A 15,503-nucleotide genomic window follows, 5' to 3' on the forward strand; every position below is an offset into this window, starting at 1 on the left:
CCGCCGATATACTCTCCTGAATCTGAATAAAATGGGCACTCTTTGTCAACCGATCCACTACTACCCATATCGAGTCCACTCCACGTGCGGTCCTGGGGAGTTTGGTGACAAAATCCATGGTGATATCCTCCCATTTCCACACGGGAATGTCTAACGGCTGCATCTTGCCGTGAGGTCTTTGGTGCTCCGCTTTGACCTTCCAGCAGGTCAAACATCTCTCAACATACCAAGCGACGTCTCGCTTCATGCAGGGCCACCAATAATCAGGTCGAAGATCTCGATACATCTTTGTCGCTCCTGGGTGGATAGAAAATCGAGACTTATGAGCCTCGTCCATCAATACTTGCCGTACCCCACCCCAGTACGGTACCCACACCCTACCATGAAGCGTCAACAAACCCCGACTGTCGTAATCAAATGAAGCTACTCGGCCCACTATCCTCTCACACTTCTGCCTCTCCTCCTTGAGGCCCTCCATCTGAGCCTCCTTGATCCGCTCCAACAATGGAGTGATCACTGTCATCCTCATACACAGGTCTCTGATAGGGGTCGCCGACACCTTACGGCTTAGGGCGTCGGCCACCACGTTGGCCTTCCCTGGATGATAAAGGATCTCACAGTCATAGTCCTTCAGCACGTCCAACCATCTCCTCTGCCTCATGTTCAAACTCGGTTGATCCATAAGATATCGCAAACTCTTGTGATCCGTGTAAATAGTACAGCGGACCCCATAAAGGTAATGTCTCCAAATCTTGAGGGCAAATACAACTGCCCCCAGCTCCAAGTCGTGGGTAGGATAATTAGCCTCGTGAGGCTTCAACTGTCTCGAGGCATAAGCTACCACGTGACCTCGCTGCATCAACACTGCTCCCATACCTGTGATCGAAGCATCACAATAGACTACGAAATCCTCTACTCCCTCTGGCAAGGTAAGGATCGGAGCCTCGCACAATCTCTGCCTGAGAGTCTCGAACGCCGCCTGCTGCTCAGGCCCCCAACGAAAAACCACCGACTTCTTGGTTAGTCGGGTGAGCGGCACTGCTATCTTGGAGAAGTCCTGGATAAATCTCCGATAATACCCTGCCAATCCTAGGAAGCTCCGAATCTCAGATGGAGACCTCGGGACCTCCCACTGCATCACGGCCTCAATCTTGGCCGGATCTACCAAAATACCCTTCTGGTTGACGAGATGCCCAAGAAACTGCACCTCGCGCAACCAGAACTCGCACTTGGAGAACTTGGCGAAAAGTCTCTCCCTCCTCAAAGTCTCCAACACCTCCCGCAGGTGCTCCTCGTGCTGCCCCTGTGTCTTGGAATATACCAAGATGTCATCTATGAACACTATCACCGACCGATCCAACATCGGTCTGCACACGTGGTTCATGAGATCCATGAACGCGGCTGGGGCATTGGTGAGCCCAAATAGCATCACCACGAACTCATAATGACCATACCGGGTCCTGAAAGCAGTCTTCTGTACATCCTCATCCCTAACCCTCATCTGATGATAACCGGAGCGTAGATCGATCTTGGAGAACCAAGACGCTCCCTGAAGCTGATCAAACAAGTCATCTATCCTCGGAAGTGGGTAACGGTTCTTCACCGTTACTTTGTTCAACTCCCGATAATCAATACACATCCGATGCGACCCATCCTTCTTCCTCACAAATAAGATCGGCGCTCCCCAAGGCGAACTACTCGGCCGAATGAAACCCTTGTCTAACAGCTCCTGAAGCTGTGTAGACAACTCCTGCATCTCAGGGGGAGCAAGTCGATACGGTGCTTTGGCTATCGGAGCCGCACCAGGAACTAGGTCGATCCTGAACTCAACCTGCCTCTCAGGAGGTATCCCCGGCAAATCCTCGAGAAACACATCCGGGTAGTCTCGAATAATAGGAACATCATCAATCGTCATCTTGCCCTTATCCCGGGCATCCAAGATGTAAGCTAAAAAACCGGCGCAACCCTGCTGAACATAGCGCCTCGCCCTTGCGGCGGAACAAAAGGTCGGTCCTCGCTGGGGCCTCTCGCCCTGAATCACTATCTCTCCCCCACTGGGAGTGCGAACCCTCACTAGCTGAAGCTCACAATCAATCACTGCCCCATTGGGGCTTAGCCAATCCATGCCCACAATAACTTTATTCCCTCGCAGGGGAATAGGAACCAGGTCCACTGAAAACTGCTCATCAAATATCTGAAGGGAACACCCTCTATGTACTCTGCCGACCCTCACGGTCCTATCATCTGCTATCTCAACCTCTAATGGACAATCCAGCTCCCCTGGATCTCTGCTAAATCTCTTGCTAAGCGCAAGCGATACAAATGATCGGGTGGCCCCTGAATCGAACAATACCAAAGCAGGGATGCCGTTCACCGAGAACGACCCTAAATAAAACGTATCATCAAGTAATATTCAAACGATATACTAATAATTAAAAGATGAAAGAAATATACATACCCGTCACCACATCAGGAGTCGCTCGCGCCTCCTCTGCTATCATCTGAAATGCCCTGCTCTTCGCCACTGGCGCATCAGCTCGGCCCTGCCGGCCATCCGTAATCCTCAAGGTGGCAGGGGCAGGTGCAAACACCTTCCCTGCTGCAGCTAAACTGGGACACTGGGACTTTTTATGTCCCCTCTGATTGCACTGAAAGCAAATCAGATCTGATGTTGTAACCGAAGTGGCAGGGGTCGTACAATCCCTACTCATATGCCCAGTCTGACCGCACTTGTAGCAGCCGGAACTCCCTGCCTTGCACGCCCCCTCGTGCAATCTCCCACACTTGCCACACCGACCGTGGCTCTGCTGACCCCTGGACCTGTGATCTGAAACCTTGGGCTTTTTGCCCACACTGCCTGAACCCGAAACCGCCTCCGGTTTCCTCTTCTTCTCCATCTCGAGATCAATCTCCCTCTCTCTGGCTCTAGCAATCACGTCGTCCAGCTTTTTACAACTGGACCAGCTCACAAACATGCGAATGTCACTCCGCAACATCTCATGATAACGGGCCTTCTTCATCTCCTCATCGGCTGCATACTGTGGAACAAGAAGAGCCCTCTCCCTGAACTTGGCGGTGATCTCCGCCACTGTCTCGGTAGTCTGGGTAAGGTCCTGGAACTCCCTAGCTAACTGCTGCACCTCAATGACCGGTGCAAACTCCGCCCTGAACCTAGTAGAGAAATCAGCCCAGGTCATGGCATCCAATGCCGCATCATCCCCGATGGCATGTCCGACCTCCTCCCACCAATCCCGTGCCCTGTCCTTCAGAAGACAGGACGCCAATCTGACCTTGTCCCCCTCGGAACATCTGCTAGTGCGGAAAGCATTGGCCACATCCGCCAACCACCTGGTACTCGCTATGGGGTCCCGTGCCCCATGGTAGTCTGGAGCTCCGCATGCCCTGAACTCCCTGAACGTGAGTGTGCACGACCCCACCACGGCCGCCATCTCAGCACGGAAAGTACTCAATCTCTCATCCATCAGCTCCAAAATACCCTCCTTGATCGAACCGAAGATCACAGGAGTCTGCTCTAGTATGATGCGAGTAACCTCAGAAGAAAGGAACTCTCTAGTCTGCTCATCCATCTGCTCGACCTCCGGGCCTGATCCCGATCCTGATCCCCCTCCGGCATCCGAACTGCCGACTGCTGGCCTCGGGCGCAAAACTACCATTCTGAAACATATCATAACAACATCAGAACACTGAAATATCTCAAGGGATCATGATACTACTACTAACTTCCTGGTCTTATCTTGGCCTTCCTTGATTCGAGTACGGATCCTCTGCTTTCAGTAGTACGGGCCCATACTACCTTCCACATCTATCCGTACTTTCATCAAGAACTGCCTTGACTCCACCAAGTCACTTCTACTGCTGCTATTCTCGGCTACTCTCATCCTAGGCTTGCCCTAGAGAAAACTCAAGCTCAATACGACTGGTCCTCAGCTGCTGTAGGTCTCCTCATAATGCCAGTTAGCCACCACCTAAACACCATAACATGTGATGAGGATCAGATAATCCTTCAAGTAAAAGATCCGTCCCTACAACGGTTGGACTCAAACAAGAGCTGCGCAATAGGGCCAGTTCCAGCACTCTGGGATTATTCAAACCTGATTACATGTGGTGTGGCGTGTTCACCTAATGGCTAACTCCCATTACTCAGAACCCCACCAAGCACGAAGCAAGCAGCATTCGGATAAGGGAAACAGACTCAAGCAAAACTATTCTTATAACAAGAAACTGCACTAGCATAGGATGCTAAGCTCATACCATCAGGCATAACCTAACCAGGCTATCCTACTACTGTCTACTCAATTCTAGCATGCAATACTCATAAAGCTGTAACACATAAGCAAGCACATAAGGCATTCTCCTAGATCCTTAGTCCTACACTAGCATGCTGTTCTACTGAAACTGAAACTGAACAAGTAACTTGTATGGGTAATTTGGGAGTACTTACTTGAGCTCGGCTGACCGCATGCACACACCTCTATCTTGTTAAAAACAATTCTTTCTTTCTAAGTGTTTTCAAAATTCTTTTTGTAAAACATTTTTATTTTACTAAAATCTTTTATTTCCCTTAGTTTGAGTTCAGATACACCCGGAAGTGTATCCGAATCCCTCAAACCAGGGCTCTGATACCAACTTGAAACGACCCAAAAATTTTCGTTTTTCAATATAATCAAAATCATAATATGAGTATCATAATAGAAAACATGCGCGATGTATCCCAAATCATAATAAAATACTGTGCGGAAAACTGTATCATACTACATCAAATCCAAAACACTAAAAACCATCCCCAGGATAAAAGCTAAGCTGTGATGTGTGCGATGCTGTCACCCCGAGCTCTTCCCTTTGCTTGCGGAAGCACCTGAAACCAAAACTGAAACTGTAAGCACGAAGCTTAGTGAGCTCCCTCAAAATACCACATACCATACAATAACATATAAACACATATTGGGCCCCGCCCACTGCATCGGGCCGAAACCCGGAAACTGCATCGGACCGAAGTCCGGAACTGACTGGGACCTTGTCCCCTGCATCGGACCAAAGTCCGGAACTAACTGCATCGGACCGAAGTCCGGAACTAACTGGGACCTTGTCCCCTGCATCGGACCAAAGTCCGGAACTAACTGCATCGGACCGAAGTCCGGAATTAACTGCATCGGACCGAAGTCCGGAACTAACTGACTGAACATAGCATAGCATATCAACTAGCATGAACACATATACTGCATACTGCATCGGGTCGTAGCCCGGAACACATAACATATAACACATAGCACATAAATCCTGTCTGAGCCACGAAGGCATCAAACATACCAACTACTACATCGGACCGAAGTCCGGAAACTACTGCTAACTGGACGGGCCGACATTGTGGCCTTAGACCCGTCCCTACTGGAAGGAAACTCACCTCGTAAGCTGGCTGATGAGTGTGTGGCTCGGGAAGCTAACGGCTGCTGCTCCTGAATCTCCTCGGCTACAAGTCCATAAACACACTCAATCAAATACTAACACTGCACTTGGGGTAAAATGACTCTTTTACCCTTGGTCAAAGTCAACTCTCTTTGGGCTGACTCGCCGAGTTGGGCCACCCAACTCGCCGAGTCTTACTCTCACTTCTCAGTTCTACACGCTGCTACTCGTCGAGTGTGGTATCGACTCGACGAGTACCCTCTTGATCCAAGAACTCAGACAATCTTCATCCGACTCGCCGAGCCGTAAGAACAAACTCGACGAGTTGTTCTTGATCCTAAGAAGATTGCCTTGGACTCGCCGAGTTGTATGAACAAACTCGCCGAGTCCCTCCATCACCGAGTCTACTCTCAACTCGCTGAGTCCACTCCCTAACTCACCTCGTCCACTCGACACTGATAAAACTGAAGGACTCGGGAACTCGTGACCCAACTTGTCGAGTCGTTCTTCCCGACTCGCCGAGTTGCCGCCATGCAACTGATTTTTACTCGATTTTGTTTGAATCCAATACATACAATTGATAGATCTGAGTCCAATAAGCTGATTTACCACGTAAAGTTTCCAACTTTACGTGCACAACCTCATGAATAAGGGAAATAAGGCTAAAAGATGCATAAAATGGGTAGATCTATGGTTAACATGCAATATAACTCCAAAAAGATAGTAGATCTGGGCTCTACAACACCCCAACATTCAGATCCAAAGATATTTCGACTTATTAAGACGTTCATGCAAACATAAGGCTTGGAACAAGCATCAACTAGCTCTTAGGAGAGCCCTAATGGAAGTTTAAAGCATATAACAAGAAGGAAACTCCGAAAATACCTCAATTAACTTAGATTTGCCCTTGGATCTTTGCACTACAACACTTCTCCTTGCTTCTTTCTTCTTCTCCTTCTTCACACCTTCACAAAATGGCACCAAAACACTTATAAGCTCTCAAGGGAGGATTAGGGTTCTCTCACTGTGTTCTCAGGGTGACGTAGGCGAGAATGGGGGCTATAAGGTGGTTTAAATAGTGGGCAACCCGGGGATTTAAGGTTTCACCCAGACGGATGGACTCGCCGAGTCCATCATATGGACTCGCCGAGTCCCCGGCTCACGCGTGCTCGCAGAAGCGACCCTACTTGGCGAGTCAGGCTATGAACTCGCCGAGTCCCTCTTGTAAAACTCACTATAATTACCAATAAATCAACATACCGGGAACGGGTCGTTACATGCAGACTTGATGCCTAAACCTTGGCGATCATGCAGACTTGATGCCTAAACCATGGTGACCATGCAGACTTGGTGCATAATCCTTGGTAGTGCCTATTGTGTAAACCGTGGCAACGATGGACTTTGTGTCGATTCCTTTGGATGATCCTTAGGAATAAATGAACGAGGAATAGTTGATTCTTAGGGTAGATTCTTATGAGTAAAGAAGATAATGGGGATGAGTAATTGGGTTGATTGTTTAATTGTTTAAACATAATAATTATATTATTGTGGGTTGAAAACCCTATGTACTCACCAGGTTTTCCAACCTGACCCACTCAGTTAATTTATATCACATGTGACGATGTGAAGTTACCTTACACTGAGAGTTTAAGGATATATAAATCACTAGTGATAATGAATGTAAGTTCTGTTTATGTTTATGTTTCTGTATTGACGATGACATCCCAAATGTTTTAAAATTAATAAAAATATTTTTCTTCAGAAATGCTTTAATAACGTATTTATCATGTTTTACTGGGAACAAATTCCGCAACATTTTTATTAAAAGAGGTACTTTGATTTTTATGAAGCATAAACAAAATCGGTCTTTTATGGCCGTGGAAATGGGGATGTCACACAACAAGCTCCAAACCCTGAAAAATACCTCATGCAACATAAAAAGTCCCCAATATGATCCATGATAAAGAAAATAAATAAAATACAATGCAATAATGATAAAAAGATCTAAAAATCTAAAATAAACTAATAAAAATAAGGAAATAAAATAAGTTGTTACAAAGCGATAAAGTCAGAGACTTTATCCATTAAGGCATCCATTAGATTCAGATATGAGAGTTTGTGTGGTTGGCCTTCGGTATTAATAGCTTAATACAAAGTTTGGACATCAGCGGAGATACACTGAGTGTAGCTTTCTCTATGCTTAGTGTAGCATGAAATTCTTACGTTTTTCACCTGAAGCTTTACGTCGAGCGTAGGTATGCGCTATGCTTAGCGTAGCACCAGACAGTTGACTTTTTGTCAACTGAGTTGGTTTTTAGTCTTCGTATGGCAAAATGGTATTTTGTCGAATGGAGGATTATCTATGAACCAAGACTTTTTATGTGTTAGTTATTACCTTAACTGTTACTTAATGTTTACTGGGCGGGGACCATTTGTATGCTAGGCAGGGCCCGTTACGTGGATGGGGCCCATTGTTATGTATGGTTTAAATATTTGTGCTTATAATTTTGTGGTTTAAATATTTTTAGGTGCTTCCAGTTTCAAATGGAAGATCCCAACTTGACTGTACAGCACCCCTGATGGCTTTTTCCACATTGCTTATTATCATTTTACTTTGATATTTGGGAGATATATTTTACTATGATTGATTTTGAACAAATGTTTGTATGAGTTTGATGGTATGAAAATGGAAAATTTGTATTAGTATTTTTATGATGTTACATAAATAATGTATGATTAACATAAAAATGATATGTATATAACTTTTGCATCCAATTTTTTTGGAGGCCGGTCTCGGTTAGTCTATGAACGTTATGGTCTTTTTTAGGAATGACTTCGTCTTTTTTTCAGAGCAATCTTGGTCGGTCTTTTCTCAGTTTACTCTTTTTTTGGTCTGGTCTTTTTTTTAATTGGGTGTCTTTTTTGGGGATTTTTTTAGATCGGACTTTTTATGGCAGTAGTGGAGTGGACTAGAGGTGGAGGTGAATGGGTGTCTCCAACGCATAAATTCAATTGGTTCAATGGTGAACTTCTTTTTCTGAACAAACATACACCATTTTGACAGTGTTGGTAGACGATTCTCGCCATTGTGATGATCTTCCATCTTAACAAACTACAAGTATTAATTGTTTTTGTAGGAACCTTGAATTTGAAATGCAGACAAGTAATCATTAGCGTTCAAGATAGGTTTGATATAGGATTTCTTTGTAGGTAGTTCATCGATAGCAATGTATGAGAAATTTGGATTTGGTGATGATGTAGTCAAGATGTTCGGTCAAATGCCTCAAAGAAACTTGGTCACTAGGAACTCGATGAGCCTCAAAGAAACTTGGTCACTTGGAACTCGATGATTTCTGGTTCCCAGACAACGATTTCTCTGAAAAAACATTGATTTGTTCATGGTGTTCTAGATTGTTAAAAATAGTTTGACACCTATTATTGATACAATTGTAACTTAATTTGCTACTCTTTGGCTGCAAAGGGTATCGATATGTTATCGGGTGCTTTGTTTAGATAAAGGTATGTGATTGGGGATTGGGTTGAGCCCATTTTATTTTGTTTTATTAATTAAAATGTTATAATAGATAAGGAATAAAAAATAAATTAAAATAGTAAAATAGACATTTTTCAATAAATTAAAATAGTAAAATAGATATTTTTCAATTTTTTTCAGGAACCAAATCCAATTATTTTGGAAAGGGTAAATTACACCATTCGTCCTTCGTATACATGCCAAAAAGCGTGTTTAGTCCCTATTTTCAAAAATTAACTCGGACCGTCCCTCATTTGTTTAAAAGTTGCACACTCCATCCCTGATACGTGGTTTTGTTACAAATCTAGTCCATATAAGATCTGAAATGACCATAATGCCCTTTATTTATTTATTTTCTAATTATTTTTTATTTATATAGTATTATTAATTATAAATTATATTTAGAAAAAAAATTAACGGCCCTTCCCCTTATTTATCTTTTCTCTCATTAAACCTCACCCTCATATTCTAGGATTCCGACGAGCCATCAAACCCTCAGCCTCCAACATTCCGGCGATGTTCAGTTCAACAATTTCCGACATATGTGGAGGTAGTTTCCAACGATTGGGTCGATGGGAAGGAGAAAGGTTCTGGTGTCTAGATCATCTTTTCCCACCTCCATACTCCATCTGATGAACACCCTTCTAGCAACACCAAGAACACCCCATCAAAAATTTATGTTTCCGATGAGAGGCAAAGAGGAGATCGGAGGAAACGGGTGAAGGTTTAGTCTTCGAATGATTCCCTTCTCAATTGTTTCACTGAGCAGCTTATCCCTATTTCTTCGTTTCCCCTTCTCCATCCTTCCTAAATCGATTTTGATTTTATGTTTCTGGTTGATTTGGTTTCGATGGATTCTTCTGGAAACACGCAGATATGAATTTTTACCAAATCTGGAAAAATCACCACCATGGATTTCCCTCTCCTGTTAAAGAACTATGATGGTTCATCACATGATATCGGGAATAAATTATGTCTTGGTACATACGAATTCTCGAAACTCGATTTCCTGTCAAGTAATTTGACAAATCAAATAAAGCTATGGTCAGTTGGGTATATTCTTTTGTTAAAGCTTTATGAAGAGAGCAACCCCGACATGTACGACATTGACAAATCTAGAAAAATCACCATCATGGATGTCCTGATCGATTTTGTTTCAATGGATTCTTCGTAGGGTGGGTAATATATGGAGAATATGGTGGCCATTGTCGAATCTTGTTGCAGGTTTTAAGGGTTAGAGATGATAGTGATGATGGCAGAGTTGGTGAAGGTGGCGGTGATGGGGTTTTCGTTGGCATAGGGATCGAGTGAGAAAGAAGGAGACGAAGGCAGAAGAAATTATATGTTTTATTCGATAGGAAGAAATGGAAGGGGGAAGGGTGGGGGTATTTTTTTTGTTTATTCTTATTTTTTAATAAAAAAAATATATAAAAAAAAAGAAAATGAAAAAAAGAAATTATTAAGGGCAAAATAGTCATTTTATGTCAATAGGGATGAAACGTGCAAGTCTAAAAGAAACGAGGGACGGTCCGAGTTAATTTTTGAAAATAGGGACTAAACACGCTTTTTGGCATATGCACGAGGGACGATTGGTGTAATTTACCCTTTTGGAAATTAATATTAGGCTAAAGCTAACATACAGCACGGATTTTGATGGTTTTTCAGTATCACATAATCAACTACATACTGAATACTCATCATTAGAGCGAAGCTATTTGACTATTTCGATAGTTTTTATTTCATAACAGCCTAATAGGTGACATATACGTAATTGCGAACTAACATGCAATCAGTTAATTTGTTTTAATTAAGAGAATTAACATGGACAAGATAAGCCGGATGAGTTCTTTTAACAATAACAAAAAGTCTTAAGCCATTTCTGAAAATAACTCAAAGTTTAAGGGGGGTAAGCGCAAACACTGGATCAAGTATGAAGAACGTTTCCATAGTGATCACCAACATAGCCGACCATTCCAATCTCCACCTACGTTGTTACCGTGCATCCCAACCAATACTTACCCGCCGCGTGGAAGTTAGATTAGTCAACTGTCAGCCCGAGCATGTCCAGATTCCAAGATAAATTACACAAAATTATTATAAACAAAATAAAATAACTTTTAACTTTCTATATAGCTAGGTTATATCTTGTAATAAATAAAGTGTTTCTTACACCATTAAAGAACTCCCATGAGAGATTAAACAACTCCAAGACATCAACAATTCAACATTGATGTCATATTAGATTACAAGCGAAGGATGATACCACTTCTAGATGTAAAACCAAATTCTGATAGAATTCCATTTGTTGGGGATTTATGAATGATTTGGAGATTTCATTACCAAATTTCAACAGTTTTTTTTTTTTTTTTTACATTGCTTTGATGTCATTAATTAGACGTTGTAAATTACAATAAGACGATCCACCTACCATGAAGCATTGTTTTGCAAGTTTCGCCATCTCATCCGCCGACTTCCTAAACTCCTCCTTCCTCTCCTCCATCAATTCCCTCACCATCTTCTCTACAATCACTCGATCACACGTATCCTTCATGTCCAAACCCAACTTCCACACTTCTCCTACAAATCTACTATTCACCTGTTGATCCAAAAAGTAAGGCCAACAAATCATCGGCACACCTTCAACCACACTCTCGAGCGTCGCATTCCACCCACTGTGTGTCAAAAACCCACCCACACCACCGTGGGCCAACACCTTCTCTTGCGGAGCCCACTCAACAATGCATCCTCTCTCCTCCGTGCCTTTGGAAAGTTCCGGTGGGGTTTCAATGATTTCACTCAGGACTGAATGTCGCCGTATGACCCACAAGAAACGGGACCCACTATTCACCAACCCGTACCAGAGCTCCTTTGACATTACAGCAAGACTTCCAAAGCTAACATACAGCACGGATTTTGATGGTTGTGAATCCAGCCATGGAATACAGCTCATGTCTTCTTTCCACAGACTGTTTGATGAAGGCGGTGACGAGGAGAAGGATTCTAGGTTGAGCTTCAGATGAGCGTGTAGTGGACCAATGGTGTATAAATTTGGACAGAAAGTGCGTATTTGGGAGACGATTGGACCCTCTAAATCATCAAAAGTGTTGAGTATAAGTCCATGAGCTCTTGGGTTTTCTGTACCTTCAGAGAGATAGGTTTTGATATTTGGGTCTGACAAGTTGAAACGACAAAACAGTGGAAGATCACGGCGTCTCAAGAATTCTTCCATGCCTGGTATGCTCTTTATCGGTGTGTCTAGGTCGTTTCCTATTAGAAATTGATTAATCAAAAAATTAAATCGACTATCAAAAATGGAGGAACACAAAGCAATATCCGAACCTGAGAATGGAAGTTCACGGGATTCAATGAGGTTGGGAAAACAGAAGAAAACCCACAGACAACAAGCACTAATTGTACGAATATACATAATGGGTATTCCTATTTCATTAGCTACATCACAAGTAAATCCCATAGTTCCATCTGCAATTATACATGTTACTGGTCTGCGTGAATCTGTGGTCATCAGATCTTTGAAGAGGATACTGCTTTTGGTTTTTAAAGATTCCAACACTTCGATAAAGCGATCAATGGAGCGAGGATGGTCTTCTGGAAGGCCATCAGGTATGGTTTCTAGGTGGAAACCTGGGTAGCTGCTAAAACGGGACTGTATATTTGAGTATTTGAGGAGTTTGGTGTGGATATGATCAGTGAGAAGTAAGGTGATGTGGAGACCCGAGAGGCATAGAAGCTCAGCTAGCTTGATGGTGGAGTTCACAGGGCCTTGTAATGGCAATGGGAATATCAACACATGAGGTGGGCGTACTGTTTTTTGATCCATCACAGAAATTGTTGCTTGATTTTGTTGTTTAGGAATCTGTAGAAGAAACATTCGATAATTAATTTCATGTCACAACTCGTAAGTCATTAACTCTATCTAAAAATACTAAATCACGTCATGTCCAAGTCCAGCTACAAGAATGAAATTAGAGTAAACCAACCAAAGAAAACTCTTAATCCCAATATTGCTACCAGGTAGCTTAAACCAAAACACAATGGAGGTGTGGTCAACAGCAAATTCATCCAAGTTAAACACTAGTGACACAACAGGTAAATTACAGTGAGGACTAGCACGATTCAGCTAACCTGATTAATTAGCATATACAGATCTCACCAGAAACAAAATTTCAACTGGATTGAAAGGAAGAACTTGATTAATTCACACTTAAAAAGTAGAAATAACAAGTTCAATAATCATCCAGAAACTAAAAATCTTCATTGCGTGCAGATAAATACGAGGATACAGTCGTAATTGCCACAGCAGAAAGGAGGGGAGAGTTACCCGTGGATTCAATCAAAAACAGACTCTGCAAGGAATTGATTACATACTCGGGTCCTTTTCTGCGACTTCCTTTAATATGATTTTGGGTATTATTTAATTCTTAAACAATACTTATTATTAGTCCATACGGTATACATAGCCCGAGATCAATCGTGGTATACGTGGACCACGATTATGACCGTGCACATCATCCCGGTCGGTCGTAGTCGATCGTGGTCGTGTTCGCTCCTTGTGTGTTCCACGAAATCAAACGGAAGTGGGTATTGGTCGATGCTCAGCAACGGCTAGTTTTTTGTAACGTTTTGCTTTGTTTTTTTTTTTTTTAACCTTTCAAACATTTTAAACTTTTTCTATAAATATCACACTTTATATTAAACATACTCATACAATTTTTTTTCTTTCTTTTCTCATAAAATCTCACACTTCTTTTGCATTCTTTTAAAACTAATGGCTCCTAAAAGGATGAATTGGTCAGAAAATAAAGAAGAGAACTTAGCACAAGCATGGGTAGCGGTTTTAGAAGATCCAATAACGCCTCCTAATTTTTGGGTAAAAGTTGGAAATGTTTTCCATGATTTAATGCATTACCAAAATCGTAGTCTTGATGAAATATGTGCGAAGTTTCACAATATAAGGGTTAAATGTCTTGAATTCAATGATATTTATAATTTTGTTATAAACAATGCACATGAAGACGACTCGTGGTTGCATGTTTAAATGCATCAAGCTTGGTGAAAATTGAAAGAATACCCAAAATTTAGTGATTAAAAATAAGGTTTAAAAAATAATTTAAGTTGTTCGTGATTGCATGTTTATGTTTTTTTTATGTTGTGTATTTTAAATTAATGTAATCATGTTTCATTGAATAAAAAACTAGTTAAAAAAAATATGTTTTATTGTGTTTTTGAATTAGATTTAAATAAAAAATGAGGTAGAGTGGTGTGCTAGTGGTAAGTATCTCATGTATATGATAGGGAAATGTAGTGATGATGTAACACCTACCATATATATATATGATATGTGGTAGGTATAACAGATGGTCTTAAGGATCTAACTTATATATAAAATGATTATTCTAATAATAATAACTAAAATCGGTAATTTAACCCATATAATGATTATTTTAATAATAGTTATCTAAGTTATAAATTTTTTTTGAAGAAATCACCTCAATTTTCTATTGCTTCATTGTAGATTATTGTTCTAGAATAAATATATATATATATATATATATATATATATATATATATATATATATATATATATAAGGTCAGGTTTATTTGAGATCATACTAATTTTGTGAAACCGTAAAACCAAATCTAAAAATAATTTTAAAATGCAAAATAAATGGAAAAATCCAAAAAAAAAAATTTAAATATTATTTTCGGAACTTGAATTAACTAAAAAAAATATAAAAAAATCCCGTTTTTTTTAAAATACGTGAAATATTCTAATACAATATTACATTGACATATTCTAAAAAATAATTTAAAATACAAAATAAATGGAAAAATCTAAAAATTCTTTTTTTAAATATTATTTTCGGAACTTGAATTAACTAAAAAAAATAAAAAATAAAATCCCGTTTTTTTTTGAAAAATACGTGAAATATTCTAATGGAATATTACATTGTACATATTTTAAAAAATAATTTTAAAATGCAAAATAAATGGAAAAATCCAAAAAAAAATTAATATTATTTTTGGAACTTGAATTAACTAAAAAAATAAAAACTAAAAAATAAAAAAAAAAATGTTTCTCACGGTCTCACAAAATTAAACCGTCTCATATGAACCTAACCCTATATATATATATATATATATATATATATATATATATATATATATATATATATATATATATATATATATATATATTAAAGAATGGTTTATTCTGGGGTTTAATATTTAAATTTGAAATTATTTTTTGGTTTCCTTACTATTCTTTTTGAAAAAATATCGTTACAATTCTTTTTTTAGCCCCTTCTCCAAAGATTGTCATCTTAACGTTAGGCTATAAAATCCTTCCTTCAATTATCCACTATAATTAATTATTTTGAAAATATATTGTTTATAAATATTACATGATCCACGCACTTTTGGATTCTTCTCTTGTTTTGGACCATTAACTCACTTTTGGATTCTTCTCTTTTTTTGGACCATTAACTCGAATTATTATGTTTAAAGTAGGAATTACTATGCTTAAAAT

At 40.5% G+C, this 15,503-nt stretch overlaps 1 protein-coding gene across 3 annotated transcripts; it reads right to left on the reverse strand.

Moving 5' to 3' along the window:
- Positions 1-11,151: 11,151 nt before the first annotated feature.
- LOC145032951 (7-deoxyloganetic acid glucosyl transferase-like) lies at positions 11,152-13,393 on the reverse strand. Of its 3 annotated transcripts, none has more exons than XM_078981918.1 (3): positions 13,296-13,393; positions 12,296-12,830; positions 11,152-12,223 (listed from the first exon to the last, which is right to left on the reverse strand). In XM_078981918.1, exons 2-3 carry the CDS (start codon positions 12,792-12,794, stop codon positions 11,325-11,327), a joined length of 1,398 nt encoding a protein of 465 aa, XP_078838044.1. In that variant the 5' UTR covers positions 12,795-12,830; positions 13,296-13,393; the 3' UTR covers positions 11,152-11,324. The 3 variants fall into 3 exon arrangements, with proteins under 3 accessions (XP_078838044.1, XP_078838043.1, XP_078838045.1); XM_078981917.1 differs by having other exon boundaries at positions 13,100-13,350; XM_078981919.1 differs by having other exon boundaries at positions 13,128-13,349.
- Between the last annotated feature and the right edge of the window lie 2,110 nt (positions 13,394-15,503).

This window comes from Lactuca saligna, chromosome 2 (assembly GCF_052625555.1).
Source record: "Lactuca saligna cultivar CGN05327 chromosome 2, ASM5262555v1, whole genome shotgun sequence".
In the NCBI taxonomy this organism is placed as follows: Eukaryota; Viridiplantae; Streptophyta; class Magnoliopsida; order Asterales; family Asteraceae; genus Lactuca; species Lactuca saligna.